This window comes from Lithobates pipiens, unplaced genomic scaffold (assembly GCF_037356315.1).
Source record: "Lithobates pipiens isolate NorthernLeopardFrog02 unplaced genomic scaffold, aLitPip1_a1.2 Scaffold_30, whole genome shotgun sequence".
NCBI classification, from domain to species: domain Eukaryota; kingdom Metazoa; phylum Chordata; class Amphibia; order Anura; family Ranidae; genus Lithobates; species Lithobates pipiens.
Genome location: NW_027507791.1, coordinates 65744087 through 65760284, shown reverse-complemented (window position 1 = coordinate 65760284; position 16198 = coordinate 65744087). Strand labels below are relative to the sequence as shown.

The 16198-nt window shown below is 41.7% G+C and overlaps 1 protein-coding gene across 4 annotated transcripts in view; it reads left to right on the top strand.

Moving 5' to 3' along the window:
• The window catches only part of SYT16 (synaptotagmin 16), a 189629-nt gene that overhangs the window by 111304 nt on the left and 62127 nt on the right, over positions 1-16198 (top strand). For 2 of the 4 annotated variants that reach the window (XM_077464371.1, XM_077464369.1), the window contains one exon: positions 13539-13751. The exons of the other annotated variants lie outside the window; for them this stretch is intronic. In XM_077464371.1, the coding sequence (XP_077320497.1) occupies positions 13539-13751 (213 nt within the window). The remainder of the gene's footprint in view (positions 1-13538; positions 13752-16198) is intronic. 4 annotated transcript variants of the gene reach the window in all.

Below are 16198 nucleotides of genomic sequence, written 5' to 3'. Positions count from 1 at the left end.
TTTTTTTTCTACTAATTGATCTTAATGTTTGGACCTTGTTTTTCTTGAGTCAAGATTATTTTCAGCCCAGTAAGATAAAAAGCTTTCATAGTGACGTTAAATGACTGTTTACCCTGATCGTTTTACTAATAGTTGTAGTACACAGCCATCCGTTGCTATTTTATTGGTAATGTGTTTTTACGGACTATTCTGTCCTGTTACAAGCTAATTGTGACATGCGTTTGTGTTTGTTCAGCCGCTGCATCTGCAACCACTTCCATAGACTGCCTGTACGCATGTACGGCGGATGCAGGTACAAACAGAAATGCCGCATGCAGTGCCTGGAAAAGGTCAACTAGAGTCCAGGGTGAACATGCCAAATTGCACACCCCCAAGATGATTGAGCATTATGTGTCAACAAAAATCCCCTCCCTCCAAAAAAAAAATAAACCCCATCCCAGCACAAATCCCCCTCATCTCTCTCTGCATATGCCCCCCAGCACAACCCCCCCCAAAAAAATGTCCCCCTCCCAGCACAAATCCTTTCCCCCCAGCTCAAATCATCTCTCTCCGCATATGCCCCCCAGCACAACCCCCCCCCCAAAAAATGTCCCCCTCCTAGCACAAATCCTCTACCTCTCAAATTTTCCCTCTAATCACAAATTCTCTCACCCCCCTCCAAATCTACCCCTTCCAACAGAAATTCCTCTCCCCCAATCGCTTATCCTAGCACATATCCACAAATTTCCCCTCCTAGCACAAATACCCCCCAAAAATATTTCCCCTATACCATATTACTTTTAACGCACAAATCCCCCACTTTAGCACAAATCCCCCCCCCCCCCCCCCCCCCCACACAAATCCCCCAAATCACCACTCTTAGCAAATTTGCCCGCCTAGAACAATTCTTGCCGCTCCCCAAATTTCCCTTCTCAACACAAATTCCCTCCCCCTAATTTCTTAGTGGTGCCCCCCCCCCTTCACATGATACTATAGTGCCCAGGGCAGTCGCCCATCCTGCCCACCCCTTGTCCTGGCCCTGGCCACATGCATGCAGTCTATAGAGAATTTTTGAGCCAGGGCTGGGGAAAGGCTGTATCCATAGGTGTGCACAGCCTATTGCATTAGGGTGTGCACCCCAAAGCTCAAACATCCATCCCTTTCTCTGCAGCCTCAGCTGCACAGGGCAGGGAATGAATGGGAAGTGCTCTTTGCTGAGTGGCTTCCTGTTCATTCACAAACCAAAACATAGCAAACATTTTTACTATGCTTCAGTTATGAATGAACACAATGAGTGGGTGTGTTCATTGTGTTTGTTTTTAAAAGGAAGGGGCCAGTAAATTACATATTTACTAGACTCTTGCGCAACTCTCCATCCTGAAACATCCCAAGCAGCATCCGGTGGTAGAGGAGGAAAGCTAGCAGTACTGCGGTGCAGGGGTACCAAGGGGGGGGGGGGGTAGGGGGAATCGGGACCGCACATAGGGATTAGGATGTGCCCAAACGAACGCCTATGGCTGTATCACTGTCTATCAGACTGACAACAGAATCTCTGCAGTCCCAGATGAGATGAAATACCTGCAATCCTCATGACTGCCAGAGATCATGTGATCTAGGATGCCTTGGCTTCCACTCACATGAGGGTTTTTTTATTTGTGGAAAGAGTTTTTTTTTTATTATTCAAATAATAACAAGATTTTGCAATAGTGACATGTGAATGTTTCTTTTATCAATAGATCTAATAGAAGAAAACCCTCCAACCGCTGATACTTTTCTTTCACCCTCTTTGAAAAAAAATAATTTACTGACATGTGAATATTTATTTATTTGATAGACCCAGTTTGAGAATTTCTTGTAAGAATACCTCCCATCGACTGATACATGCCTTAAAGAGGGATTTCACTGTGAAAAAAAATATTAAAAGCCAGCAGCTACAAATACTGCAGCTGCTGACTTTTAATAAATGGACACTCACCTGTCCCGGGGTCCAGTGATGTCGGCAGCCGAGGCCGATCGATCGCTCGGCTCTCGGCTGCTGCCGCGGCCATTCTAGGTGAGGGAATCAGGAAGTGAAGCATTGCGGCTTCACTTCCCGGTTCCCTACTGCGCATGCGTGAGTCGCGCAGCGCAATAGGAATGGTCCGCGCTGTCTCTGGGACCCGTGTGTGCCCCAGCAGACAGTGCGCAGGGACAGGAACAGGCATAGACTCCCGTGGGAGTCTATGCCCGGAAGTGCACCCCCTCCCCCCTGAAAGGTGCCAATTGTGACACCGGGGGGGAGGGTCCCGATGAGCGGAAGTTCCACTTTAGGGTGGAACCCCACTTTAACTACTTGCCGACCACTGCACGCCGATATGTATGTCCCTACTTTGTTACGGATATCGTTATGGCAGCAGCTAGCCATAACCGCGGTATTCCCGTGTTCGGCCGGCGGTCAGCTACAAGATAAAAGTGGTCTCTGCAGCGGATTCGCTGCAAGATCACTTTTATCGGTGGCGGGAGAGGAACCCCCCCTCCCGCCGCTTACCGGAGCTGCCAGCAGCGGCGGAGGCAATCATGTCTGTCTTCTTGGTAGGTATGGAGACGAGTGAGGGGAAGATGGCCCCACCCATCTCCTTACCATAACAGGTCGGAAGCGACGTCAAAACATCACTCCCCCCATACTTCTTTAAGGCACATTTTTTTTAATGTAATTTTTTCAAAATGACAAAATTTATTTATTTATTTATTTTGCATTTAAGTCCAAATATGAGATTTGAGGTCTTTTTGACCCCAGATCTCATATTTAAGAGGTCCTGGTATGCTTTTTTCTATTACAAGGGATGATTAAATTTCTTGTAACAGGAATAATAGCGACACAATTTTTTAAAGCCATGTAAAAATAAAAAATGAAAGGTAAAGTAAATAATAAAAAAATGTTTTTTTAAACGTGCCTGTCCTGCCGAGCAAGCATGCGGAAGTGAACGCATATGTGAGTAGCGCCCGCATATGAAAACGGTGTTCAAACCACACGTGAGGTATCACCACAATTGATAGAGCAAGAGCAATAATTCTAGCCCTGGACCTCCTCTGTAACTCTAAACATGCAACCAGTAAAACATTTTAAATGTCGCCTATGGATATTTTTAAGGATAAAAGTTTGTCGCCATTCCACGAGCGGGCGCAATTTTGAAGTGTGACATGTTGGGTATCAATTTACTCAGCGTAACATTATCTTTCACATTATACAAAAAAAAATGGGCTAAATTTAATGTTTGGGGGTTCTAAGTAATTTTCTAGCAAAAAATAGCTTTTAACTTGTAAACACGAAGTCTGAAAAAGAGGCCTGGTCTTTAAGTGGTAAAGTGAAAGAAAACCCTAAGGCCCCTTTCACACATGCGGACCGTTTAGGTCCGCCTGTCAGTTTCTTAGGCGGACCTGAACGGATGCTCCATGTAGCTCTATGGAGCAACGTATGTCAGCAGTGACATGTCCGCTGACATCCGATCCGCTCCGATCTGCTAAATTCAGATGGACGAAACCCTTATTTTCCATTCGTCCGGCGGATCAGATTAAAATGGACAGGCGGATCCATTTTTATCCGATTCGCCATTGCGGAGATCTGCCAGGTCCATCTCTCCACAGTGGGCAGGAATGGACCTGTCATACGGCGGCTCAGCGGGGATCAACGGAGCAATCCCTGCTGAGCAAGTGGAGTCCGTCAAAAATGGAAATTATGTGTGAAAGAGCCCTAACTGTAACAATTTCTAAAACTGTTCCCTCCCCTTCCTCCTACCTATCCTGCCTAACCTGTATAAAAAAAGATCTGTGTACTTACCTCTTTTTAATTTGCTTTGGTCGAGTCACGTGATCCTGCAGCTCCAGCTTCCTTTGTCAGTGAGCTGCTGCTGCAGGGGAGAGGAAGGGAGCTGAAAAGGGCTGGGCCACGGAGCCTATGGGTAACGTCACTGTTCACAAGCTGCAGTTACAAAAAACAAAATAATAGGACTTTAGATATACCACCAGGAAAATGCTTACATAAAAAGTGATATTAACAACTGGTCTTTATTAAACATGATAGGACAACCATTGTCCTAAAACTTCATACATCTGCAAAAAAATTAATTCAAAAACATAAATTACAGGCGTTGGAAGAATGTACGAGAAAACATTGTCTACACGTTTCAAGGAAAGCAATTGCTTTCTCAGGACCTTATGCGCCTTTATTGAAGATATTGGTACTTGTGCTGAAATAAAAACCAAATGAATGTATACATAATAGAATCAACATAGTCATGATAGCAAAAAACAATTAGATAAAGCCAAATATGAGAGAACAAAACAAGCAAAACCATACAACAAATCTGTCCAGTTAGACCAAATTTATGACACATCACAAAAATTCAGTCCTCACACTGTAATTAAGAGTAAATAGAGAACCTGGAATAAACAGAAAATATGGTGCCAAATGACCATGGGGGGTTTATTTAGCCAATCAGTACCTCTGTTTAATAGACTCTGAAGTCAATCCTCCTAAGAACATGTAACTCATTCCATGCAACTGTGCAACTGGGCAGGGAAAGACAGGAAGTCCATACTACGGGGGGGGGGGGGGGAACCTGAGCTGAGAATTCACATATATACAGTATAGTTCAATGAGAGTGGTAAACAAACTTCCAAGAGTCCAAACTTTAACAATAGCATTTTTCATAGTAGAAAACAATCCAGCACATTTCAGGGGTCAAACAGACTCCCTCATCATCAAGTCTACAAACCAAATACAAATATAAAAGCCATAAATATATTAAAAATAATAAATATAAAAATATGCAAATAAAAAAATATAATGATAGAAGTCAAGAGGTGTATATACAAGTCATAAATATGATTAAAATATTTTATACACTTCACGAGTGGGTGGCAACCTCCTCACCCACCCACCTTAAAGATGCAAATGGCGCCCTTCAATCTCATCCCGCTAAAATTGCCCAGCTTTTTCATAACTATTATTCGACTCTGTATAATGACCCGAGTGTTCCACACAACCCCCCACCCCCTGATCTATCTCAGGACATCATTCTTATCTGGCGGACTGTGATCTGCCTAAGCTATCTTCTTCAGCCCTAACCAGTCTCAACTCCTCTATTACAGAAGAGGAAGTAACTGACACAATTAAATCCTTGCCGAATAACGAAGCCCCCGGACCTGATGGCCTACCATACCACTACTACAAAACCTTCCTACCGCACCTGCTTCCTCACATAACAACCCTGTTTAACTCATTTCTTTCCTACACACCTATCCCCAGGGATATGCAAAATTCCTTCCTTACGCTGATCCCCAAACTGGGAAAAGATCACACCCTTCCATCCAATTATAGACCGATCTCACTCCTCAATACAGAATTTTCATGAAACTATTAGCAAATAGATTAAACAACTTCATGCCATCGCAGGGGCGGACTGACAAGTCATGGGGCCCCCGGGCAATAGGAGATTATGGGGTGCCCAGGCAATCAGAGATTATGGGGCCACACAGTATACACAAACATACACACAGTATACACAGACATGTTTATATTGGCTTAGAAGGTACTGGAGAGGTGGGGCAACTATAATATCAGGATTTTTAGACCAAAAGGATGTCGGTAAGGGACATTTCAGAGACAGATATAAAAAAAACACAAATTTTTACATACTGTCCCTGGCAGTGCCCGACTGGCCGAATGGTCAGTCCACCCCTGTGCCGTGGCTAATCCACAAGGATCATGTGGGATTTATTCCCCTTCTATAGGCTGGGTATAACACTCGGAGGGTCATTGATCTTATGCAGGTTGCAAACAGGACCAGATTAGAGGCATTACTACTCAGTCTGGATGCGGAAAAAGCCTTTGATAGGCTGAGCTGGCCCTTCCTGTTTGCAACCCTTCATCGGGTTGGCATTGAGGGCCCCCTCCTCTGAGCCATCATCTACCTATACTCATCCCCCTTGGCCCTGGTTCGCACCCAATTCGCCTCTTCCTCTACTTTCCAGATTTCCAACGGGACTCAACAAGGCTGTCCACTCTCCCCCCTTCTGTATGCCCTATGGCCCCCTGGCAGCCCATATCAGAAAGAATCCAAACATCCACGAAATTCCAGTCCGTATCAGAGATTTTAAGATTTCCTTATTTTTGGACGATGTCCTCCTCACTCTCACGCAACCCCATGTCTATCTCTCGAATCTACATGTAGAGCTAAATCGGTATAGTGCCCTCTCAGGATATAAAATCAATAATTCAAAAACTGAATCCCTCCCCCTTAGTACCCCACCAAACATTATCGGCCCTTTCGCAAACATTTAACTACACGTGGAAGAGCTCTTTCTTCAAATACCTCGGGGTCCACCTCACACCCACATACGACACTCTTTATAAAGCCAACATCCCCCAACTAAACACCTCCATTAGGACCTCCCTGACCAAGTAGAAATCTCTAAAATTGTCCCTTTTCGGCCACCTTGCAACCTGAAAGATGACAATCCTACCTAAACTTTTATATCTTTTTGAGACGTTGCCCATCCCCATCCCATCCTTGCACTTTAAGAGGCTCCAGGGCGACTTGATACATTTTTTCTGGAACTATAAGAGACACCGGGTCGCTAGATCGGTCCTGTACACGCCCCGCAATCAAGGCGGCCTTGCATTCCCTAACATAGCCAAGTATTATTAAGCTGCCTAGTTACGCCCTGTAGCCTCTTGGTGCACTCTCCATGCCTATAACCGATGGACACAAACCGAGAAATTGTGGTTAGCCCCCGTTCATCTGAATTCCATGTTATGGAGCTCGGATGTAGTGTCGGGTGGCATACAGCTACTAGGGCCAATGGCGCTTTTGCGCACGCTGTGACGGCGCGCAAAATCGACATACCCGCTCACCACTACTTCCTCCCCAGTCATTTCATTCTTATTCACACCCAATATTCCAGATAGCTTGACATCACAGATGTCTCACTTCTGCATGGATAAAGCCCTATTCTGCTACGGTCAATTGGTAGACCCCAGACCCAGATCCCTAAAATCCTCCCAAGATCTCCAAGACGCCTTTAATATTCCCAGACATGCTTTTTTTAGCTACTTGCAAATATGGCACTATGCGCAATCTTTGGTAAGGAATCTTCAATTCTCCCCCCTAACTGAATTTGAAAAACTATGTTTAAAGGGCTTGTCCCCTAAAGGTATGATCTCATGCACCTATCCGCTCCTGACCATGGATCTCTCACCAGCTGGACCACGACATGCCCATATGAGCAAGTGGTAGCAGGCCCTGGGTGTGGACATACCCCTGAACACGTGGCAACTCATATGGTTGCAGGCCTCTAAGAGCTCCATATGTACGCTCTATAAAGAGAATCTATATAAGATTCTATTTCATTGGTACCAGACCCCAGAGCTGCTCCACTCCATATACCGCTCGGCCGACCCTCGATGTTGGCAATGTCGTAAGGATGGAGGACTTTATTTCATGTCTATTGGACTTGCCCTCTACTCACTCCCTATTGGCAGATGGTGCACTCCCTGCTTCAATCCATCTTTGGTACAGGAGTGCCCTTCGATCTGAAAACTTTCCTTCTGGGCCTCCCACCCACCTCTTTCTCTAAACCATCCAAAAAACTCTTGGCACACATGCTAACTGCAGCATGGTGTTTGGTGGCCCTGAGATGGAAGAAGAGGGTACCTTCCTCACTATTCGAGTTGCACTCCAGGATCAGAGATGTGAAAAGAAGTACCTGACGGCCTCTCTAAATGACACTCTTGATAAACACAACCGAGTATGGGAGCCTTGGGTCCTATTGGAGACTCCAAAACCTAATGCTCTGTAGCCCTCGATTTTTTCAGAGGCTACCGGTACTTACGACTGGTGCCCTTCGGGTGGTGCCGGGCTCTGGGGGCAGGTGTTTGTCCTCTCTTCTTCTCTCTACTTCACTACCTCCTTTCCAGCTTTCTTCCCTCTCTCTTATCTGAATCTCCTCAACCTTTTCATTATATCTTCCTCCTCTTCGTTTTGTTTACGCACCTTTACACAGGCAAGAAATTGTTGTACTATCTGAGTAACTAGCAAAATATACATACCGCCAATGGTTGTAAGCTGTGCACCTTAGCATTGAACTATGCCACTGACCAAAATGTCTGTTGATGTTATCCCAGAAGTACTTTCACCACTACAAAGTGTATTGTCCTGTACCTTATGTTGGAAATTCCTTTTTTCTTGAAAAAAATCTATAAAAATTGTCAGTTCTTGAAAATATGTTATGCAAATGAGTATATAATCTGTAACATTTACATATTTTTTATTTGCATATTTATTTTTATATTTATTTAATTTTTATATTTGCAATTGTTTTGTATCTTTGGTAAAGGGGAGTCTGTTTTGTCACCAAAATGCATTGACAGGCTCCCTTTATTTGTGCTTGGGTGTAACTTTTTTTTTTTTTTTACTTTTTTTTTTTCATCGCGTAGACGTCTATGTAATGATATTTTGGTGGCAGGTTTTCTCTTTCCCCCCAGAGAGCAAGGATAACTTGCCACACATTTGTGGCAATGTTGAATTGTAATTCTGTTAACTTACTGCATATTTTCACTGGTACACTTGCAGAGCACTTGAAGTACAAGTTCTAGTTGATACTTTTCCAATTTGTAGGGAATTTGTGTGGCAAGTCTCTAGCAAGAGCAAAGTTGCAGTGGTGAGCCTACAGCAAGAGCTTTGCAAGTCTATAGCATGGAAATTCAGCCACAGTGCCCCCTGTGGTGGGATGACTATTGCACAACATAACTGAACCAGAACTTGCAGCAGACTTGCAGAATGTTTGCAAAAAAGTTGATCTGGAGTCATCCAATGCAGACTTGTTGCAATTGTGCAACAAACCTGTGAAACCTGGCAAGTCTAGCAATAGCTTGGCAAGTCATTTTCAAACTTGCAGCATAAATGCTTGCTATCTGGGCCTGTACTCCACTGAATGTAATGAAATGCAGATCACATTTAAATACATTCTTTCCCAGGCATGCTAGCCGGGGACACTGAGAGATGGACCTACAAGTGACGTCAAACCCAGATGTGTGTCTGCCCTGCTCCCTCCCCTCTACCTGGCAGGACCCGCTATGTCAGTCCCGGGACCTTAGATCACCTTGGTGGTGGTGGAAGGGGTGGGGGGCCGCTGTTCCCAGGGATGTGTTTTTTTTTTTTCTACTACGATCTAATTCTATCATTAAAGACTTTGGTCTCTTGGATGTTTACTTGGCAATCTCATTGGACTGTACATCCAGGACAAAAGTGACCAGGGGAAATCGGAGACAAAAACAGCAATTGAATATTGAATACCCAAAACAGGTTATAATGCCCCTGCACTTTAGTAGGAAGCTTTAGAAGACAAACATGCATCCTACTTAGAGAGATTTACTCTTTGTTCTGTTCCCTCTTTCACTTGTCCTATGGGCAGTTTCCGGAACAGGGGCACAAACAACAAAAAAACCCTCCCAGAGGTTCTATCTCTTCCCTACTCTATAAAAAAAAAAAAAAATACAAAATTTGGCTTATGCTGCAATTCTATGGGTGTTGAAAAATAACGATACAGTATAATATATGCTTATTTCACAAATAACATGTATTTTATGTTGGTTTAAATTGTTTCAAAATCCATTTTTTTTTTACTAATAAATAATGTATTTTTTACACAGTTACTTGTATAATTAATGGTCTAAACGTGCAACCTTTATATTCATCTTGTAGTGCTTTCCTGAAGCTATTTTCTTGGTAAGCTGCACTTCAAATACAATATGGATCGACTGAAAGGTCACCTTGCTCTATGCATTTTCCTAAAGTGTCCTTTTTTTGTATTCAAGAGCATAAAATGGGCATTCTGTGGAGGCCTGTGTTTTACGTTTTTTTTTTTCTTCAATGTTTATTTTTTAATGGGATAAAAAGCTTTGAACGTCCTCCAAGTCTTTTAATGAAACCACAGAGAATGTCAGCATCTGAACAGAAATAATTTAGACGCATCACTGTTTTTCTGCTTCTTTTTGGAGCTGAGATGATGAAGTATGCTGTATAACTATACTGTTCTGTACAATTATATAGCAAATATGTGTTTACTTGTTCAGTTTCAGAAATGAGAACAAATTATGTGCAAAAAAAATAAAATAAAAATTGTAGAGGCATTAAAGATATTTGCACTGGTGCATAAGATGATCAAGTGTAGAATGTTGCATATACCAAATGATCAAAGTTGTGTGATTTCTGTGTAGAAAATGTGAATGATAAAGTAAATTAGAAAAATAATAGTGAACATGATGTAATAAATTAAAATGGTGCTTTCATGATAAAACATGAGAATAATAAATAACAGTAAGGGGTAGGGAAATCGTACTTTGAGGGGGACCATGAGTGAAGAATCATGGGTGGCCATTAGTTTGGGTGGACACATGTGCTAATCATACTGGGGGATTCTTGGGAAAGAGAATTCACAGGTGAGTATCAATGGGATTAGAATAAGAGAGTGAGGGAGATATAAGAGACCTATTAAAAAAATAGCTTGACAGAGGCTTTCCTGTTACATTGCCAAGTTAGAGACTGCACTGTGGGAGTGAGACTGACTTGTTAATGACTATAATGTACAAGACCTACCTGTTAGAGCTTGCCATGTAACAAGGGTTCCTACTTCCTTAGAACGAGGGCTTTTTTTTGTGGGAATGCAGAGGAACGAGGTTCCAGCACCTACAGCACTGAATGTAGTTAATGGCATGGGGTGCTGGGGTGTGCTGAAGGGTCTATTGATGCTGGCTGCTGAGGGATCTATTGTTCCTGGAGGGAATCTATTTTTGCATAGCAGTCTAATGTTGCTGATAAGGTCTATTGTTGTTGGGGAATCTATTGTTGCTGGGGGGGTTGTCAATTGTTGCTGAAAGGGATCTACTGTTGAGGGAGGGGTCTATTGTTGAGGGCTGCTGGGGGATCTATTGTTTCTGGATGGCATATATTTTTGCGTGGCAGGCTATTGTTGCTGGTTGGGCTATTGTTGCTGGAGGGCATCTATTGTTCAGGGAGGGGTCTTCCGGTCCCTTCCGGTGTCCAGAATGTGGGAGTAGACATCAGGGCACTCATTTAGGAGTATAGACATATATAAAATGTAGATGCCCCTAAAAACTGACCCAGTGCTTCAAATGTAAAGGTAGCTGTGTATGGCCTCAGCCAGTGCTGCTCTGGCCACGTCCCCTGACCACTGTGACCAAGTGCCCACATATCAAGGGATGTGGCCGGAGCAGCGCTGGCTGAGGCCATACACAGCTACCTTTACATTTGAAGCACTGGGTCAGTTTTTAGGGGCATCCTCATTTTATATATGTAGATTTACTGAGTAATCTTTTTAAGCACCTCCTTACCGGGCCATAATAAAAAGATGTCCTCGGTAGGGGATGGAATACCGGGGTTATGGCATATTGCTACTGTATTCCACCTCCTACCGAGGACATCTTTTTATTATGGCCTGGTAAGGAGGTGCATAAAAAGAAGTATTGTTTCTTTCAGCCAGCAATTCTCAACCGATAAAAGTGGTCCGAGCAGGGGATTCACCACTGGATCAAATATAGAAGTGACGGGAGAGGTTACCCCCACTCCCACCTGGCGGATCAGGAAGCCCAAAAACCAATCCGGCAGTTGTGGCTGCTGGTAACAGAGAGGAGCAGAGGTAAGATGGCCTCAGCTCATCTTTATAGCCTAGGAGGACCAGTGTGACATCATGATGTCACGTCCGGCCCAATTTAAAGAAGGCTATTTTTTTTTCAAGGCATTAGATCAATGTTTATTTTTTATCTAATGCTTTTACATTGTAGATGAGAGATTTGGGGTCTTATTGACCCCAGATCTCTCCATAAAGAGGACCTGTCATTGCTTATTTTTACATTCCTTGTGATAGCAATAAAAGTGCTCACAATTTTTTTTTAAAGGGACAGTGTAAACATTTTTTAAAATAAAATAGTAACAAAATTTAAAAAATAAACCGCCCCTGTCCTCGCGTGCAGTGGTGAACACATACATAGGTCACACCTACATATGTAAACCATATTCAAATCACACATGTGGGCTATCGGCCCGAACGTCAGAGTGAGAGCAATAATTTCAGCACTAGCTCTCTGTGACTCTAAACTGGTAACCTGCAGAACATTTTAAAGCGTCGCCTATGGAAAATTTTAAGTACCGTAGTTTGGTGACATTCCACAAGCAATTTTAAAGCATGACATGTTAGGTATCTATTTACTCAGTGTAACATCATCTTTCATATTTTACAAAGAAATTGGGTTATATATTGTGTTTTGTTCTTTTTTTAATTCATTACAGTGTATTTTTCCTCAAAAAGTTGCAGAAAAAGTTGAAAGGATGACCATATTAAAAGTACAGTTATCTTACAAAGAAGCATAAAATACTGTAATCCTATTAAACGGGCCATCTGCGCAGGACAATATTTTAGTTTTTGATAGAAGCTGGTTACCCCACCCATTTTCTAAATCTTTAAACAAACATAGGTGCAAACCTCCGCATTAGAATAAATTGCTACCCACTTGTTACAACTCTTACATGGGATTGTAACTTCTCTTGCAGGATTTTGCATCTATTTGTTAAAATACAGCAGGATGACTAGGACTCAATGGCATGGTAGGAGATGGTATTTTGGAAAAATATTCTTCATACAGGATCCTCAAGAAAAAGAAGAAGCCAAAAGATAACGTTTTAGTTCCCCAGTGTGTATAACTGATGTATCTTTTTGGGCATTTTTCATTAGCTCTCTGAGGATGCTTTTGTAGCTTGCATGAACAAGAAGTGTATTTAACGATTACAATTGAATGGTCCAACAGGGCTCTGCAGCATATGGTATCCAAGTTGATTTCTCCATAATACACAATTGCATTATAGAGTTTTATAAAGTTTTACAGGGAGAAGTAGTAGTTTTATTGTCTCATATGATGTATAGCTGACTAGACCAGGGGGTCAGGGATATATAAGGGGCAATTGTAAGGGCCCCCTCTATACCAAAATTATATAAAACGATATAAAAATGATAAAAATAATAAAAAAATAATATAAAATGTATAATAAAAAAACATATTTTCTTTTATTAAATATATCTTGGGAAATAATAAGTTGCCAGCCATCATCTGTAAAACCCTGGACTGGTATGTTGTATCATTTTTCAAAAAAGAATTGCCAGATTAAGCAAACCACACATAGAGCACTATGACTGTGTGTGTATGTGGACATACGTGACTTCAGAATGCCATTCTGTCGTGCATTGTAAAAATGTGTGACTGTCATTGAGAACATAAACCAACAAGGTCTAAGGCCCCCCCAAGGTCTAAAGCTGGCTCTGCGTGGAGTGATGTATGTAGTAGTTGCCTTGTCTTCCATGATATATAGCTGGCTGTACTTGGGAGCATAGAGGATCATGGAGAGAGGTACACAGTAGTTGGACTCCCATAGACTGCAGAACCCATGAGCCATTTTGTGTTTTTGGTTTAGCAGAAACCTGTAGACCAAATATTTTATCTCTCCTAGTGAGCAGTTATGGGGATGATGACGAACTAACCACATCTTCAGACAGTGATGAAGAGGTGTATAAGCAATTTCAAATTTCAGTGTCTCGTTCTCAGAGCTTTCGCTCCAACGTATCTGAAAAGGCAACACAGGCTGGCTCTGACAGCAAGCCAAAGTTCAACCGCTTGCTATCAAACCATGAGGAGCTGAGCACAGAGGCTTCTGAATGTGAAGGTATCGCTAATGGTAGAAATGCTTTGAATCTGCAGCACTCTCACATTTACAGAGCATGAATTTAATTATATTAATATTTTCTGTTTTGCAACTGCACTTTTTTGTTTGATTTTTATTTAATTTTATTTAACATTGTATACCTTGGTTTCCATATATGCCAAACTATTATGTTAATTGCACTTGCATGAATATATTACTTTGTTAAAGTTGTATTAGATTTTTTTTTTTTTTTTTTTTTTTTTTAATTAAGTGTAAAATATGCTGGCTTGTTTTTCTTTTTATAATTCCATTTTTTTTTATATATTTGGTGGTATAAAGCACTGCAGAAAAGGTATAGATTTGCTTAGTAGGATTAGAGCTGCATGTCTTTGTTTGCTTCTTTTAGCCATTTCAATTGCTATGAAATAATAATAGGTGATGTCTTGTTTAAAAATGTAAAAAAGAATGCATTTATTATTTTATTTATCTACCTAAATTCCACCCCCAGTTTGATAGACCGTGTCCACTTTTGGTAAATTGCTTTCTAGCTATGAAACTTGAGTCAGTGTTTTGATATGAAACCCATAGTGCTGTACAATCAGCCATACAGTTAAATATTAAAGTAGAGAGCATATATGATACAGTCTTCCAATACCATTAAGATAGCACTTTTGTTGTATTACCTGATGATCTTGGCAGCAGAATCTTCTTTTAGAAAGCAATCATTGCAGTGTTGTGACCCTTTGCAGCTGTTGTAGCTGCTTGTAATACAGTGCTTGAGAACTTTAAGGCTAAGTTCACCTTTTGGGAAAAAATAATAAATGTACATATTTTTTTCAGTGCATTTTTTTTTTTTCTGTGGCTTAGGGGTGCAATGTCCGCTTCCTGCAGACAAGTCCTACAACTTTCAGCCCGTACCTCCAATACAAGCTGAGTGTTTACAAGCTGCAGGGCTTGTGAATGAACTATGAATGGGCTCACCAGCACCCTCGCAGTTCATTGAGAACTACAAGCCGTTGGCTGCAATGGTTGACTGTACTCGCAGTTCTCTCACTCACAGATTGCTGTGCCCACAAAGCAGTGCTACTTTTTAAAATGTGACAGCGGGTGCAGTGTTCATTTTGGCAGCAAATTTAGTTTTAGTCATAGCCCTTGTACACACGGTCAGACATTCCGACAACAAAATCTGTCGGATTTTGTCCGAAACTTGTGTTGCATACACACGGTCGGACAAAGTTGTGGGAAAATCCGATCGTATGTAACGTGATGACGTTATTTCGTTACGACAGGACTACGTTCAGGCTAGTAGCCAATAGCTTTGGTCTAGGAATTTGATCTGAGCATGCGTGGCACTTTGTCCGATCGGAATTCTCTACACACAATCGGACAAAGTCCGATCGGATCATGTTGTCGGAAAGTTTAAAGCCCAGCTCTAAAACTTTGTCTGTCGGATATTCTGACAGAAACAGTCCAATGGAGCCCACACACAGTAGGATTATCCGACAACACGGTCCGATCGGACATTTTCCGTCAGAATGTCTGACCGTGTGTATAAGGGCTAAGTCTTAGGACTAAAAGGACTTTTAGTTTTAGTCCCATTTTAGTCTTCTGCAAGTGTATTTTGTTTTAGTGCTATTTAGTAGACATGGGTGCCGTCAATAAATTTGTTTTGTTCTGTTCCGTTACGGTTCGCATTAAAATTCATTCGTACTTCGTACGGTCGTTAGGTTCGTTAACTTGTACGAACGTTCTTTACGATTAATTTAAAGGCAAAAATATACCTCAATTTGACAGTCGATGCTGATGGAAGTTTGGTTTTTATCCGAAATACGAAATTCCGTTGAAGAATTTCCTATCCGAAATACGAATTTTCGTTAGATGAGGGGCTCCCACCATCCCTGTGCTGTACTGACTTCCTCCTGGGGATTCGTAAACAAAAGTTTGTATTTCATACAAAATTCGGACGCATGGCAATTCGTATTTCGGATCCTCCCTAACATACGAATTTAGGGAAATTCGTACGAAACTAATCGCACATGTCTAGTATTTAGTAGACTAAACCTCCAGTACATTTTAGTCGACTAAAATCAAATGTTTTTAGTTAAATAAACACATTATTTAAGCATTTATTTGGAATTTCAAAACTCATTATACACTCCTGGAGTAAAATAAAGCACCTGATATCATATTATTATTTACATACCTCCCAACATTTTGAGATGGGAATGAGGGACACCTACTAGCAAATGTATGTAAGCATAGGACATGCCCCTTGCCACACCCCCTTAAAGGAGAATTAACCAAAAAAAAAGGTTAATTAAATCCACAAGGGTATTTTTTTACTACTACTATTCCTTTTACATTGGCTTTAAAAATTTACACATGCAGCAATTTAGAAATTGGATGAAAGGTTTAGCACTGGGAAACACTTTTTGAACGATAAATAGTGCATTTTATATACAACTATA